This window comes from Phaseolus vulgaris, chromosome 9 (genome assembly GCF_000499845.2).
Source record: "Phaseolus vulgaris cultivar G19833 chromosome 9, P. vulgaris v2.0, whole genome shotgun sequence".
Classification (NCBI taxonomy): domain Eukaryota; kingdom Viridiplantae; phylum Streptophyta; class Magnoliopsida; order Fabales; family Fabaceae; genus Phaseolus; species Phaseolus vulgaris.
The window spans coordinates 7,784,863-7,799,591 of NC_023751.2; the positions used below are offsets into that span (position 1 = coordinate 7,784,863).

Genomic DNA, 14,729 nt, shown 5'->3' on the forward strand with positions numbered 1-14,729 from the left:
ATTTGTGCATAAGAAGTTGTGCCAAATTGACACGACTTGCCTAAATTTGTAATTTTTTTTAAACAGACATCATTTTGGTAAAAAGCAAAAAAAATAACCCATCATGATCAAAAACCCTAAATTAAGACATCATAGAACAATTCCTTTAATAGAGATGCTCTTAGTAAATTGCCCCGGCCAAATTAGAAAGTGTGGACTTGTATCTAAGGAATCACTTTATTTATTTAATAAAGCAGTTATTATTATCAGTGCATCAACAAGAATATATTGACAAAAAAGGAGTAAAAACACCCATCTGTAGATGATATGGGTAAGAAAGAAGCAGAAAGAGCAAAGCAGAATTAAGAGGTAAGAATATTTTAACCAAAGAAACAAGAAATTCTATTTTACGAGATATAAATTTCGTTTGCCAATATTTTCAGCTATTTGTTGTCGGTATGGTATCCTTAAATTTCATTTCATAGTCCCAGGATGAGCAATATTAGCCAACAGATACACGACATCCGCCGAGGGTTATCTTTCGCCTGTATGATAAGGCATTCAGGTCTGTCTGTACAATCCGAGTGTCAACAGAGAAACCCAAAATAATAATACAGCTGCAGTTTTAGTGCACAAGAATCCTAGTAATTCTATTGAAGAAATAACGAATATAATGTACATATATGGACAAACCCCCAAATCTTTACCTCTCTATATATAATCTAAATCATGAAAAAGAAGTTTTCAGGAATCTAATTAGCTCACGGGGTTTAGAAAGTAGACGATAATTGACTCAGTTCTTCTATTGCAGTGTGAAGAAGTCGATATGCTTTCTATTTTCAGCTAAAGCTGGTGGTACTCATTCGTCTCATAGAATCCACCAGCACCTCATGGGAATGATACTCAAAAAACAGTCAAAAGGAAGAAAGTGACAAGATCACCACCATCTAAGTGATATTAGCAATTTAGCATAATCCAAATATGTTGTCTCTAATCAGTGGGTGCACCTGTAAGACCTGTAAAATATAGGGTGGGATTCACGAGGGAAATTAGTTTCCATATAAGAAACGTCATAGTACATTTTGTATGTTACTAGCTAAGAACAATCATCAAATACTTTGGATTATTCATACACACATATATATGCACAAGTATATGAACAAACGAATTAATGGCTCATGTTTTGAACGGCAAGCTGATTTCAAGAGATACGTTTAAATTATTAAGAGACTAAAAGTTCAGAAAAGAGATGCATTCAAGAACAAACAGTTACCCTACTATACAAAAAGTGCATTACAAGTAGTATGGGTGTTACTTCTGATTTTTCCAGTTTAATTACAAGTTGAGACAGAACCTGCATTAACTAATTACAACTAATAATCAATAAACAATTAATTACAATAATTCAATTGATAAATAGTTTTCTTACATGGTTAATGTGAAATTGAGATTGATTATTTAAAAGTCAAATGCGATTAACAATACTGCTGTGATAAGAAGCAGCAGAAATGTAAATTTATAGAAAAGTAGTCACATCACATATGAAATGACTGCCAATAAATGACATGACAGTAATTGCCGTAAGGAACAACTGGAAATAGACATATCGTCAATCATGGATAACTGAAGTGATTGGGAAGTAGTCTATCAGAATTCTTATTTGATTGATAGATATAATCAAGCAATCTGCAATCAAGAACAAATCCTAAGCATAGGAGAAAGGAAAAAAAAAGGAACCAAATAGTCATAAAATAGGCAGTGCTGTACCTCAAACAGTCATCATCATGGGGGCAGCTCTAACAGTCAACATTCCACATGCACCTTCTACATGTTATTGTTATATTTTCTGTTAAGTCAGTTTTGATTTTGTATTTTTGTTGTGGCTAGTTTTACGAATCTGAGGATTTTCAATCGAGTACACTAGGAGGCTTCCATCTTTTGTGCCAGCTAAGAAGCATTCTTCTGGGGTTACTGCCAGAGATGTCATAACCTTTCCAACTCCTTGATATTTCTTAACAACTTCAAGGGTGTCCATAGAGCGAACAACAATTTGCCCCTGGTCACCTGCACATACCAAAAACTCACCACATCTGCTCAATTGAACTGCATTAAGGCGGCCATTGGATTCAGAGGCAGCAAGATATTTTCCATTGATTGAATACAGGTGCAAACTAAGATCATCGTCAGCATAAATTACAATCTGGCCCCGCTGAGAGACGACAAGCTTTGTTATTGGACTGCCTGATGGATGACGTAAGGATCTAACATATCGACCTTCTCGCAAGGTGTGGAATACACAAGTTCCATCTTTTGATCCACTAATTATAACATCAAGTTCATGACTAACATATAAGCAAGTTATTATATCATCATGCCCACAAAGGATGTGACATGGAGTTTCAATTATGACATAATTCTTCCGGGGTAGCTCAGATTGACTGTTTCGAATTCTCTTCTCTGTGGTTTTACCACGAAAAACTTCCCAAACCATTACTGTTGTATCATAACTTCCAGTTGCAAGGATATTTCCATCAGATGTAACTGCAGCACAAATGCCATTCTCTTGTCAGACAGAAGCAGAAAATAGAAGGTTGATCATCATAGTGCAATACTAGATGTTAACGAAAAGCTAAGTCGTCAAATCAAACATTTACATCCATGAAACAAAAATAATAAGTACCCGTACAAACTTCAGATACACATAACTTGTAATTCATTCGGTCAACCAACAACAAAGTAAACATATTAGAATAAATTGACAAGATGGACTATTCTAAAATTCTTGGTGTGATTAAAAAAGACAGACCAATCTCTTTTTTTGTATATTTGTACTAGAAACTTAAATTCTAAATACCCTTAAATATGTTTTTGATGTTGACAATTTTTAATTTTTCTTTAGATACAAAATAATTTTTTCTCAACTTTTTTGCATTTTATCAAGTCTTTGTTGTTACATGGGCTATGTTAACTTCCCATGCCACTATCTGATTATATTTGATTATTTCTTTTCGAGGACCAAAAAGAAATTCTGAAAATACTTCAGGGACCACAAACACTATTATAGTAAGAAATACAAAAAGTATTTGTTTTCAAAAGTGAGATAACACCTATTGCACTAGCATAGTTAAAAAGAAAAGAGTAGAGTAGAGGATGAGATGTGAGGGAGGTGCTTATTTGGTTATTTTTGAAGCATTGATTAAAAGGCATCTCAAAGCTCATGATAAACCAAATATATGATACTCATATCAAAGCTTATGATAAACCAAATATAGATGCTTATTTGTATAGCCATTTGAGTGTGCATTCGATGAAAGGAAGAAAAAAATGGAGAAAGTTATGACAAAAGAATTAATGTGCATATATGCATATATATGTGTGTGTGTGTATGCATATATATAAATGAAGTAAATAAGGAATTATATGTTTGTATGAATATATATAAATGCTAAATATAACTGCCAATGTAATGGGCTTAGCCCATATATTTTGTAAGACTATTTTCTATATAAACATAACCTTATGTGTATAAGGGTTTATCATATATTTCTTTTCCTTATTTCAATATGGTATCTAGAGCTAGGGTAAAATCCCTGACTTCTTGGTGAATCCACTACTCATCAGTGTTTTTTCACTGTCACAACGCCACTACTGTCTTTTGGACATGCAACACCGCCATTAGGTTTGTCTAGGCCTTGCGACCACCACAGGATCACGACAATCAAAGTCTGCACATGCTCTCATGCGCCTCCCCTCTGTTGTTTGTTGGGCTTCTTTCTACTGCGCAAGGTGACACATTAGGTCAGGTGTCTTTACCAGCAATGCTTCATATCAACGAGATCGCCTTATTGACCTTGTTATGGATTTGACCTTGTCTTGTTGATCGAAGTTTGTTTGAACTTTTAGGGTTTTCTCTCTCATCTAAGGTGCTTCTCTCGCATTTAATCTATGGCCTCTTCTTCTGCTGCCACTATGCCTGATCTACATCTATACTAATTATGCCAATGTCCATTTATCGATTGACAAATTGGATGATACTAATTATGATACTTCGGCCTCAGACATTAACTTATGGCTTAAGAGTCAAGGTTGTCAATCATCTTTCCCAAAGTATGACCAATATTTCTGAAAATGAGATTTCTCGTTGGTTGAAATTTATGCTCAATTATGCATTGTTCTCATTTCTACCATTTTGTCCTCTTTAAACAATATATTACATGCTTATGACACATGCTCAGAAGTCTAAGAGTAAGCCAAATTGTTGTACACCAATGATACTCAATTTCTTTATGGTGTGTGTCAAAATCTCCTCAATATTGTTGTCGGTAGATGTCTTGATGGTACAATGGCTGAAAATTTGGATAAAATTCATGCTCTTATTCATGATTTTAATGAATTATTGCCTCTTGCATCCACTCTTTTCATAAGAACTTGAGCAAAGGTTCAAGTTCTTCATGTTATTGGCCTTGAATGGACTTCTTGATGATTACTCTCATGTTCGTTATCAAATTTGGGAATCCCCTCTTGTGCCCAATTTTATTTCCATTTGTTTTATCCTTTTATGTGTGCCAGGTAAGTCATCCGCTAATATACTTGCTTCTGCGGATGACTCTTTTGCTTTGGTCTCTCAACGTGATGACTGTAATCACATTCGCAAGCCGAGCAAGGGGCATCGTTAGAAGTGTGAACATAGTCATAAACTAGGCCATAGAATTTAAAGGTGTGCCCTACAAGGTCGTTCTCCTTGATCTATGGTAGTAGTCCAAATTACTCTCTCGGAACATATATTGTGGGTGCCATACTTCATTTGGTACTCTTTCATCTGATACCTCAAGACAACTTGCTATTTTCAATGAATTTTCAAATGATATGAGGATCGTCAGAACTCTAGTTCCACGATTTCTATTGCACATATAGGTACATCTTTTGATGGTCTCACTCACTCTACTTCCCTTGGACCTTGGGTTATAAACTCAGGTGCCACAAATCACATTACTCGTAACAAATCTTTTTTCTCTTTCCTATCTAGTACAGGTTATTTACCTTCAGCTACCATGGCCAATAGATCTCAGGTTTCATCACATGGTGTTGGTACTATTAATCTTTATCCACCTTTATCTATTGATAATTTTTTATGTCCTTAGGTCTTCATTTAATTTACTATCCATTATCCATTAGTCGTCTCACCCACTCCCCTGATTGTGTTATTTCTTTTACCAAAGATACTGTTTATTCTCTTGTTTTTTATCTCCTGCGAACCTCTACACAAGTTGGCACGATTATGGATTCTCCATCTCTCATTCATGCACAATTGGGTCATCCTGGTCTTGCCAAGATGCAACACCTTGTTTCAAGTTTCTCCAATTTATAAAGTTTGTCTTGTGAATCATGTCAATTATGGAAACAATTTGTAGTTATTTTCCTAAGAGTATATCACAATGTGCTTCGTCCCCTTTTGCCTTAGTTCACTTAGATATTTAGGACTAAGTTGTGTTATATCCAATTTAGAATTTTAGTATTTTGTTATTTTTATTGATGATTATTCAAGATGTAGTTAAGTGTTTTTAATGAAAAATCTTTCTAAGTTGTTTTATATATTTCAAACCTTTTACAATGAAATTAAAAATAAATTTTGAATTTTTGTTCGAATTTTGACATGAGTATCTTTCTCATTCTCTTAAAATTTTTATGGTTTCTCATGGTATTCTTTATCAAACCTCATGTGCTTATACACCTCAACAAAAATGGGGTGGTTGAGCACACAAATATACATCTTGGTAAAAAAAAACTTCGTACAATTTTAATCCATGGAGATATTCTTCAGCGATTTTGGGGTGACGATGTTCTTAATGCGTGTTATCTCATTAATCGCATGTCATCTCCAATTTTAGATAACAAAATTCCACATTCTATTTTATTTCCTCGTGATCCTCTCCATATCCTACCTTTCAAAGTGTTCGAATCACATGCTTTGTTCATAATTTTAGTTCTTGTCTTGATAAATTATGCAATTGTCCACTTGATGACTCACTTTATATGGCCTCAAACAGTCTCCCGGGGCCTTGTTTAGAAAATTTAGTAATGTTAAACAATTTGGTATGATTTGTAGTGAGGCAGATCACTTAGTTTTTTATTGTCACTCAAGTACAAAGTGTATCTATCTATTAGTCTATGTTGGTAACATTGTTCTTAAAAACAGTGACCACCATGACATCTCAGAAGTATAGCCACAACTTTGTCACCACTTTCAAATCAAAGATCATGGAAAACTCAGATATTGCTTGGACTGAGATAGCACAATCCAACAATGGATTGTTATCTCGCAAATGTAGTATGCATTGGATATGTTGACACACCCATAGATCCTAATGCCAAGCTCCTATCTAATAAGGGGGAGCCTCTCTCAAACAAGTACAAAAGATTAGTTGGAAATTTGAACTATGTCAATATGCAGGTCGTTGAAATGCAATCAATCATATAATGAAGTACATTAAAGGTTCTCCGGGGAAAGCTTTGCTAATATGGTCACAAAAACCATACTAAAGTTGTTTGTTATTTAGATGCTGATTGGGCAAGATCTCCTTCTGATAGAAGATCCCCATCGGTGATAACTTAATCTCTTGGAAGAGTAAGAAACAAAATGTTGTGGCGAGATCTAGTGAAGAAGCAAAATATAGATCTATGCCCTCAACTACTTGTGAACTTATTTAGTTTAAACAACTACTTAAATAGTTGCAATTTGGAAAGGTCATTCAAACGACACTTATATATGACAATTTCAATATAAGCTCTAATCTCCGAAAGAACCAAACATATTGAGATTGATTGTCATTTTATTTGAGAAAATATTGTATTTGGAGACATCAAACGACACTTATATATGACAATTTCAATATAAGCTCTAATCTCCGAAAGAACCAAACATATTGAGATTGATTGTCATTTTATTTGAGAAAATATTGTATTTGGAGACATCAAGAGCGAGTTTGTTAATTCGAATTATCAATTAGCATATACTTTCACTAAATCATTATATGGGCCTAAGAGTGATTATATTTGTAAAAGAATGAGTACATACAATTTATATCATATGCACCAACTTGAGAGGGAGTGTTAAATATAACTACCAATGTAATGGGCTTAGCCCATATTTTTTGTATGATTTTTTCTTTATATAAACATAACTCTATGTGTTCAATAGAGACAAGGAATTTATCCTATGTTTCTTTTCCTTTATTTTAATAATATATATGTTTGGGTAAATAGTTAGTTAAGGTTATCAAACCATAGGGTTAACTCTTAAACCCTTATTTGTTTAAGACTCCACTAAAGGGTCACAAGTTGACTCGTGAGTAGACTCGTTTTTATTAAACGTTTTTATTAAACTCGCAGTAGACTCGGTGCAAACTTGCAAGTTCGAGGTTTAGTCACCGAGTTCTAAAAAAAAGCCCAAAACGGTTCTCATCTTCATCACCGAGAGCCGCTGTTGTCCTCACCTTGTTGCGCCGCATGCCGCCTAGCCTCACAACGCCGCATGCCTGACAATGTTGCACGCCTTGTAGGTTTCATGGGGCTTTGTGTAAAGGGTTGGGAAATTAGGACATATTGGGTTTAGGGTTAGGGATTTTTAAATTGGGTTGGGGCTTTTTAGTTGATTGGGTTTAGGGTTATTTTTAGGTTGGGTTTGGGGATTTTTGGGCAGATTGGGTTTCTTTTAGATTTTTGGCATATTTGTTGGTGATTTTTTATTTAGTGGGATTAAATTTTTTGTATAAAGTAGACTCTTACGAGTCGGGTGTACAGACCTCCCACAAGTTTGAGTAGATTCTCGAGTCTGATAACCTTGGTTCAATATAACAAGTATTGACATATTTCGTTTATAGTACAATTAGAAAACAATAAGATATTAGTACAAAAACTTTAATTTTGTTAGTTTTGTTTGAACTTCGTTAATGGTTGAGGTAATTAAGCACGTGTTTGATGTTTAGTAATTGCTACATATGTTTATTAAAGGAAAATTAACGTTAATATGCAATTAACCTTTCGTTAATATGTAATGAAGACTGCGGATTTAGAATGCATGTGAGTAGAATTGGGATAATTGCAAAATTAATTACATATTAATGTTAATTTTCCCTTTACTAAACGTACGTGACAATTACTAAAGACCAAATATGTGCTCAATTATCTCAATCATTAATGGAATTCAAACAAAACTATCAAAATTAAAGTATAAATATGTGTGTGTCTGTGAATGTGTAACTAAGAAATATCTTAAATGTCTATTTGATATCTAACTAATATATATTTGCTATTGGATTCAAATCCAGTTCTATTTTAGAATATAGAGAGATACTTCCAGTCATTATTATGTCCAAGTTGAAGATAAAACCTCTATCCTTGATCAAGATATACAAGAAGAGAACCATTTGTTTATATTTTTATTGCCAAAATATTTAAGGAAGGAAACACAAATAACAAATTTTCAGGGACTAAAAGGTAAGAAAGAACTCATTAATTACTAGTGTAAGAAGTGTTGCAAGTGGATTGGCGAGTCTCACACCATTTAATTAAGTCTTCACATGTTGCTAAAGGCATACAAGGAGTAGATGAACTAGTGGTGTATGAGCAACAAGTGACTTAAGAGTAGATTTTCAGCAATATTAGGTGAACAAGGGAGTTTCCAATGCAACATCCAACACTTGTAATTGGTCCATCCATATGTGGTGGCAATGTTTTTTGGAGTACTTTTAGAATTACCTAAGCGAAAGTGTCCAAAATTATTACTCTTTGATGCAAAAGTATTTTCCTCTGTAGGAGAAGTATGTGTGTTTGTGTTGATTTCTTGAGAATATGGAGGAGTGCAAATGACGTGGAAGTTGTAGAAGGGCTTATCGGTGATCCCAAAATCTGATAACAGGTAGCAACATACTCTTATGGCAGCCCAATTACTTGTGGATTATTTTGATCAAAATTTCACAAGGAGGATATTGATCAAAATCACCACAACGTCATAAGAAAAAGAGGAGCCTTCAAAGGTTATGAAAAATCAAGCCAAAGGGTTCAAAGAGAGACACAAAAAGGGTTGGCAACTTATAAACCAGATGATGGTATCACCAGAAAAGGGCACACATGTTGATCTGGTGTGAGCATGAGAAACATTTTCCAATGAGAGATAGTGCACAAAAATGCACGTGGAGATGATAAAGTGGGATTAAAAGCTTTGGAACTTAAAAACGCAGTGGTTTCCAGAGGATGCTAACTCCGGTTATGGAGGCATAGTGTTGAAAAGAGGTCATAGTGATAGGGAAATGGGATAGATAGAAGTCGGGAGTTGTAATGTTCATACGAGAATTTCTTGAAAGAAAGGATCCAAAAAATATCCTAAATTAGTGATACCATATTGAAAGACTTTATCTTAATGTTGTGCGTTGCGCACACATGCATCTGATTTATAATGACATATTAGAGTACAATAAAATCTGTCAAAGTTCCTTCTTATTTATAATTAGTACAGTAAAAATCAGTAAAAAATACACAAGAATAAATCAAATCCCTGAATTGTAGAGACTGATCCCTGATTTCTAGCAACATCAATTTCCATAGTTGACATGTAACCAATGCCCTATCTAATGAATACAATATTGGATTTTTTCATATAGTATAACGATTATCATAATGACTATGCATGTCTGGCTCTAGGCAAAAAAACAAACAAATCTATATATCATTTCATCGAGTATGAAAGATAACAGAAAAAGTAACTGGTTTAAGAAATGCATGTCACTCTTCAACAAACAAGACAGTATATTGCAGGACATAATGCTAATTATGTAGCCATATTAGGAATCCTATCTGAACCATTATACGTACCTGCAACACAGCTCACCACATCCTTGTGCTGCCGGATACTCTGTACCAATCTGCCATCACTTAATGATATGACCTGAAAACTGTTTTCCCAATTGCCACATGATATTAAGAAATTCTCAGAGGGTGTCTGCATTGTTGCAAAACATTGAGCTCCAAGTTCAACATTTTCAGGCACAGGAATCCCAATTTTGCGTGGAGAAAGAATGTCAGATCCAACTCCAAAGAATGGATCCTGCTGAAAATTAGAGATTGTTTCATTACTCTTGAAACCAAACATAGATCTAATAAAAAACAATCCTAGTTTTTCAGTATCTGATGACACTAAGCCTAACCTGGGAACCAGAAAATGTAAAATTTCCACCAGACTGCAGTTGAGTTGTCAACCACATTTTAACCGACAAGTTGAGATCCTCGTTTACAATGACAATACTTGAGTCCATCAGACTAACATACAGTAAAGCAGATGAATATTGATTTGTATTACAAACAACGGAAGTCAAACTGATAGAATCAGGAGCAAAGTACAGAGGATGTGCAATTGGAATAGGTGGCCCTCTTCTTGGGTGTTTCTTACGAAATATCTGGATTGGAGTCTGACCAAAGTTGGCTATCTGGTCTTCAATAGCTGCTCTTTGCAAATCATCTTCCATCGTTTCCAGATCAACAGCACCTTCATAAGTCAAATAGTAGAAGATGTTCGCTGCCTATAATCCAATGTTAATATTTTAACAACTCAACTATACAGAACTTTTTAGTTTTTCCAATTCTAATTTACACTGATTGCCATAATTTTTTTGATCTTCACATACCTCTACAGCAGGTTTTCCACGTTGTTTGTAACCAAATACCAAATCTATCCAGTGATGAAGATTTGAGCTAACATACTCACTTTCTAGGGCCTCCCGATTTCTCCTAATGAATTCTTCAGGTGAACCCTGTGCAAATAATTTATAAAATTATAACGAAGTCCTTTCCCTTCAGTAAATTAGAATTAGTTACTGAAATAATATGTGGCTTGTATTGTACTATTTGTTGTAAAGATTTCAAAATTAAAAAGATATAATTGTAACAGAAACATGCATTAAACAGGGTTAATAATAGCTTCGTCTTCCAGTGTGAGAAGAGAACAAAAGAAAAAAAAGATTAAAACATCAAACATCTTAGTGAGTAGATATACAATATTATCTCAAAAAGCCCTAGTGAGTAGATATACAATATTATCTCAAAAGGTTGTGACATGTGGTACTCTAGCACTTAACTAAATCCATATATCCAAATATGTCCCCAAGGAATCATTAGTTAGCACGTTGACAACTTCAGTGCAGTGAACCTGTCAGCAAGTTTGGTGACTATGGAAACTCCTTTGTAAAGACAGAAGTGAAAGACAACAGAAGTAACATGTTTACAGGACCAAACTGCATATTATAATTATTGTTGTTGTGTCATCCTCATTTTATTTTACACGTTTTAAGTTTGTTAGATATTATTAGATATAATTAAATATTATTAGATATTTCATATTTATATAATGAGCTTAGTCTATATGTTTCTTTCTTTATATAAACATAATCCTATGTGTTCAATACACACAAGGAATCTCGTTTGGCTGTCGGAGCCTTCATCTATGTTGCTGCCACCACTTGACCGGTGAATGGATTTTTGCTTATTCTCTATGGCTTCTTATGGTCCCTCTTCCGCTTCCGCTACCACTGATTGTACTCGCCCTCACAAGTCGGGGAAAGGGCATCACAAGTGTGACCATTGTGGCAAACTTGGTCACAAAATTGACAGATGTTATGCTTTACATGGTTGTCCTCCTAAATCTGTTGCGGTTGCCCAAACTGTTCCTGTGCAACCTTCTACTGTGGACCACACTTCATTTGATACCCCAGGCCAGCCTGCTATTTTCAAATAATTTCTTAAATGGTATGAGGATCGTCAGAACCCTAGTTCCATTGCTTTTGTTGCACATTCAGGTACATCTTTTGTTGGCCTCACTCACTCTACTTCCATTGACCCTTGGGTTCTAGATTCAGGTGCCACAGATCACATTACGGGTAATCAATCTTTTTTCTCTTCCTTATCTACTACGGGTAATTTACCTTCGGTTACCATGGCTAATGGATATAGGGTACCATCACATGGTGTTGGTACTATTAATTTTTTCCTTCTTTGTCTATTGATAATGTTTTCTATGTCCATGGGTCTCCATTTAACTTATTATCCATTAGTCATTTCACTCATTCCCTTAATTGTGTTATTTCTTTTACCAAAGATTTTGTTTCTTTACAGGACCGGAGTTCGGGACAGATGATTGGCACCGGATGTGAGTCTCATGGACTTTATCAGCTCAGATCTGTGCACATGTTCGGTTGGTTCATCCTAGTCTTGCCAAGATGCAGCAGCTTGTTCCAAGTTTGTCTAATATATCTAGTTTATCATGTGATTCGTGTCAATTAGGGAAACACATTCGTAGTTCTTTTCCTAGTAGTGTCTCACAATGTGTTTCATCTCCTTTTGCCTTAGTTCACTCTGACATTTGGGGACCAAGTCGTATTAAGTCTAATTTAGAATTTTTGTATTTTGTTACCTTTATTGATGATTATTTAAGATGTACTTGGGTATTTTTTATGAAAAACCATTATGAGTTGTTTTCTATATTTCAAATATTTTACAATGAAATTTAAAAATCAATTTGAAATTTCCATTCGAATTTTGCGCAGTGATAATGGACGTGAGTATCTTTCTCATTCTTTTAAAAATTTTATGGCTTTTCATGGTATTCTTCATGTGCTTATACACTTCAACAAATGGGGTAGCTGAGCATAAGAATAGACATCTTGTTGAAACAACTCGGTGATGCTGTTCTTAGTGCATGTTATCTCATTATTTGCATGTCATCTTCAGTTTTAGATGACAAAATTCCTCTTTCTATTTTGTTTCCACATGACCCTCTCCACTCTTTACCTCCCAAAGTTTTTGGGTCCACATGCTTTTTACATAATTTTAGTCCTGGTCTAGATAAATTATCTCCTAAGTCACACAAATTTGTCTTTTTAGGGTTCACTAGATCACAAAAAAGATATAAATGTTTCTCACCTCTAAACCATTATTTTATTTCAACAGATGTCACCTTCCGTGAATCTTCCCTTTACTTTAAGTTTTGTCCTTCTCCTTCTATGTCTTCATCTAATCAAGTTAATATTCCTCTTGTTGTGCCTAGTGCACCTAAAGATTCACCACCGCCACCAACTCCTCAGGTGTATAGTCGCCGTCAAACGTCATCGACCATTAGGTGACTGTCTTCTAGTGCCAACACCTCGTCCCCCTTCGGCTCCGACAGTTGAACCTTCGATAATTGAATCTGATCTTCGTATTGCTATCCGTAAAGGTATACGTTCTACTCGTAATCCCTCTCCACATTATACTACTTTGAGTTACCATAGACTATCTCAACCCTTTTATACTTGCCTTTCGTCTATTTCTTCTATATCCATTCCAAAATTTATAGGTGATGACTTAGCTCATCCTGGTTGGCGTTAGGCCATGCTTGATGAAATGAATGCACTTTAGAATAATGGAACTTGGGAACTTGTTCCTTTACCATCTAGGAAATTTGTTGTTGGTTGCTGGTGGATTTTTGCTATCAAAGTTGGTCTTGATGGTACTATTGATCGTCTCGAAGCTCGTCTTGTGGCTAAGGGTTATACCCAAATTTTTGGTTTAGACTATGGTGATACTTTTTCTCAATGGCAAAGATGACTTCGGTTCGCTTATTCATAGCCATGACTGCCCTTCAACAATGGCCTCTTTATAAATTAGATGTAAAAAAATGCTTTCATAATAGGATTTGCAGGAAGAAATTTATATGGAGCAACCTCCTGGTTTAGTTGCTCAGGGGGAGTCTTCTGGATTGGTATGATGTCTTCGTAAATCCTTATATGGCCTCGAGTAGTCTCCTAGGGCTTGGTTTGGAAAATTTAGCAATGTTGTTCAACAGTTTGGTATGACTTGCAATGAAACAGATCATTCAGTTTTTTATAATAACTCGAGTGCTGGGTGTATCTATCTTGCATATGTTGATGACATTGTTCTTACAGGCAGTGATCACCATAGCATCTCACATGTAAAAAACACCTTTGTCAAAACTTTCAGACCAAAGATCTTGGCAAACTCAGATATTTCTTAGGGATTGAGATAGTACAATCCAATACTGGTATTGTTATCTTTCAAAGAAAATATGTATTAGATATTTTGGAGGAAATTGGGTTGATGAATTCGAAATTTGTTGATACTCCCATGGATCCCAATATCAAACTTCTACCCAATCAGGGGAAGCCTCTTTCAAATCCTGAGAAGTACAAAAGATTAGTTGAAAAATTAAACTCTCACTGTTACACGTCCTAATATTTCCTTTGCAGTCAGTGTGGTTAGTCAATTTCTTAATTCTCCATGAGAAGATCATTGGAATGAGATCGTATATTGAAGTACATTAAAGACTCTCATGAAAAAGATTTGTTATATGGTCATAATAACCATACTAAAGTCGTTTGTTATTCAAATGCTGAATGGGCAGGATCGCCGTATGATAGAAGATCAACTTCCAGTTATTGTGTTTCCATTAATGATAACTTGAACTCTTGGAAGAGCAAGAAACAAAGTGTTGTGGCGAGATCTAGAGCTATGGCCTCGGCTACTTGTGAGCTTATTTGGCTTAAACAGTTACTTGAAGAATTGCAATTTGGAGAGGTCACTCAAATGACACGATGTGATAATCAGGCTGCTCTTCATATTAGCTCAAATCCAGTTTTTCATGAAAGGACCAAACATCTTGAGATTGATTGTCATTTCATTCGAGAAAAGATTATATCGGGAGATAT

At 35.0% G+C, this 14,729-nt stretch overlaps 1 protein-coding gene across 10 annotated transcripts in view; it reads right to left on the reverse strand.

The window, feature by feature from the left end:
* Positions 1 to 357: 357 nt before the first annotated feature.
* LOC137821749 (BEACH domain-containing protein B) overlaps positions 358 to 14,729 on the reverse strand; it is a 67,084-nt gene continuing 52,712 nt past the window's right edge. For 4 of the 10 annotated variants that reach the window (XM_068626489.1, XM_068626491.1, XM_068626490.1 and 1 more), the window contains 5 exons: positions 10,659 to 10,784; positions 10,182 to 10,553; positions 9,850 to 10,084; positions 1,747 to 2,520; positions 358 to 995 (listed from right to left, as the gene is read on the reverse strand). In XM_068626489.1, coding sequence (XP_068482590.1) covers positions 1,829 to 2,520; positions 9,850 to 10,084; positions 10,182 to 10,553; positions 10,659 to 10,784 — 1,425 coding nt within the window. In that variant the 3' untranslated portion in view covers positions 358 to 995; positions 1,747 to 1,828. Of the gene's footprint in view, positions 996 to 1,233; positions 1,666 to 1,746; positions 2,521 to 9,849; positions 10,085 to 10,181; positions 10,554 to 10,658; positions 10,785 to 14,729 lie in introns of those variants that run through there. The other 6 variants (XM_068626493.1, XM_068626494.1, XM_068626497.1 and 3 more) reach the window with 5 other exon arrangements.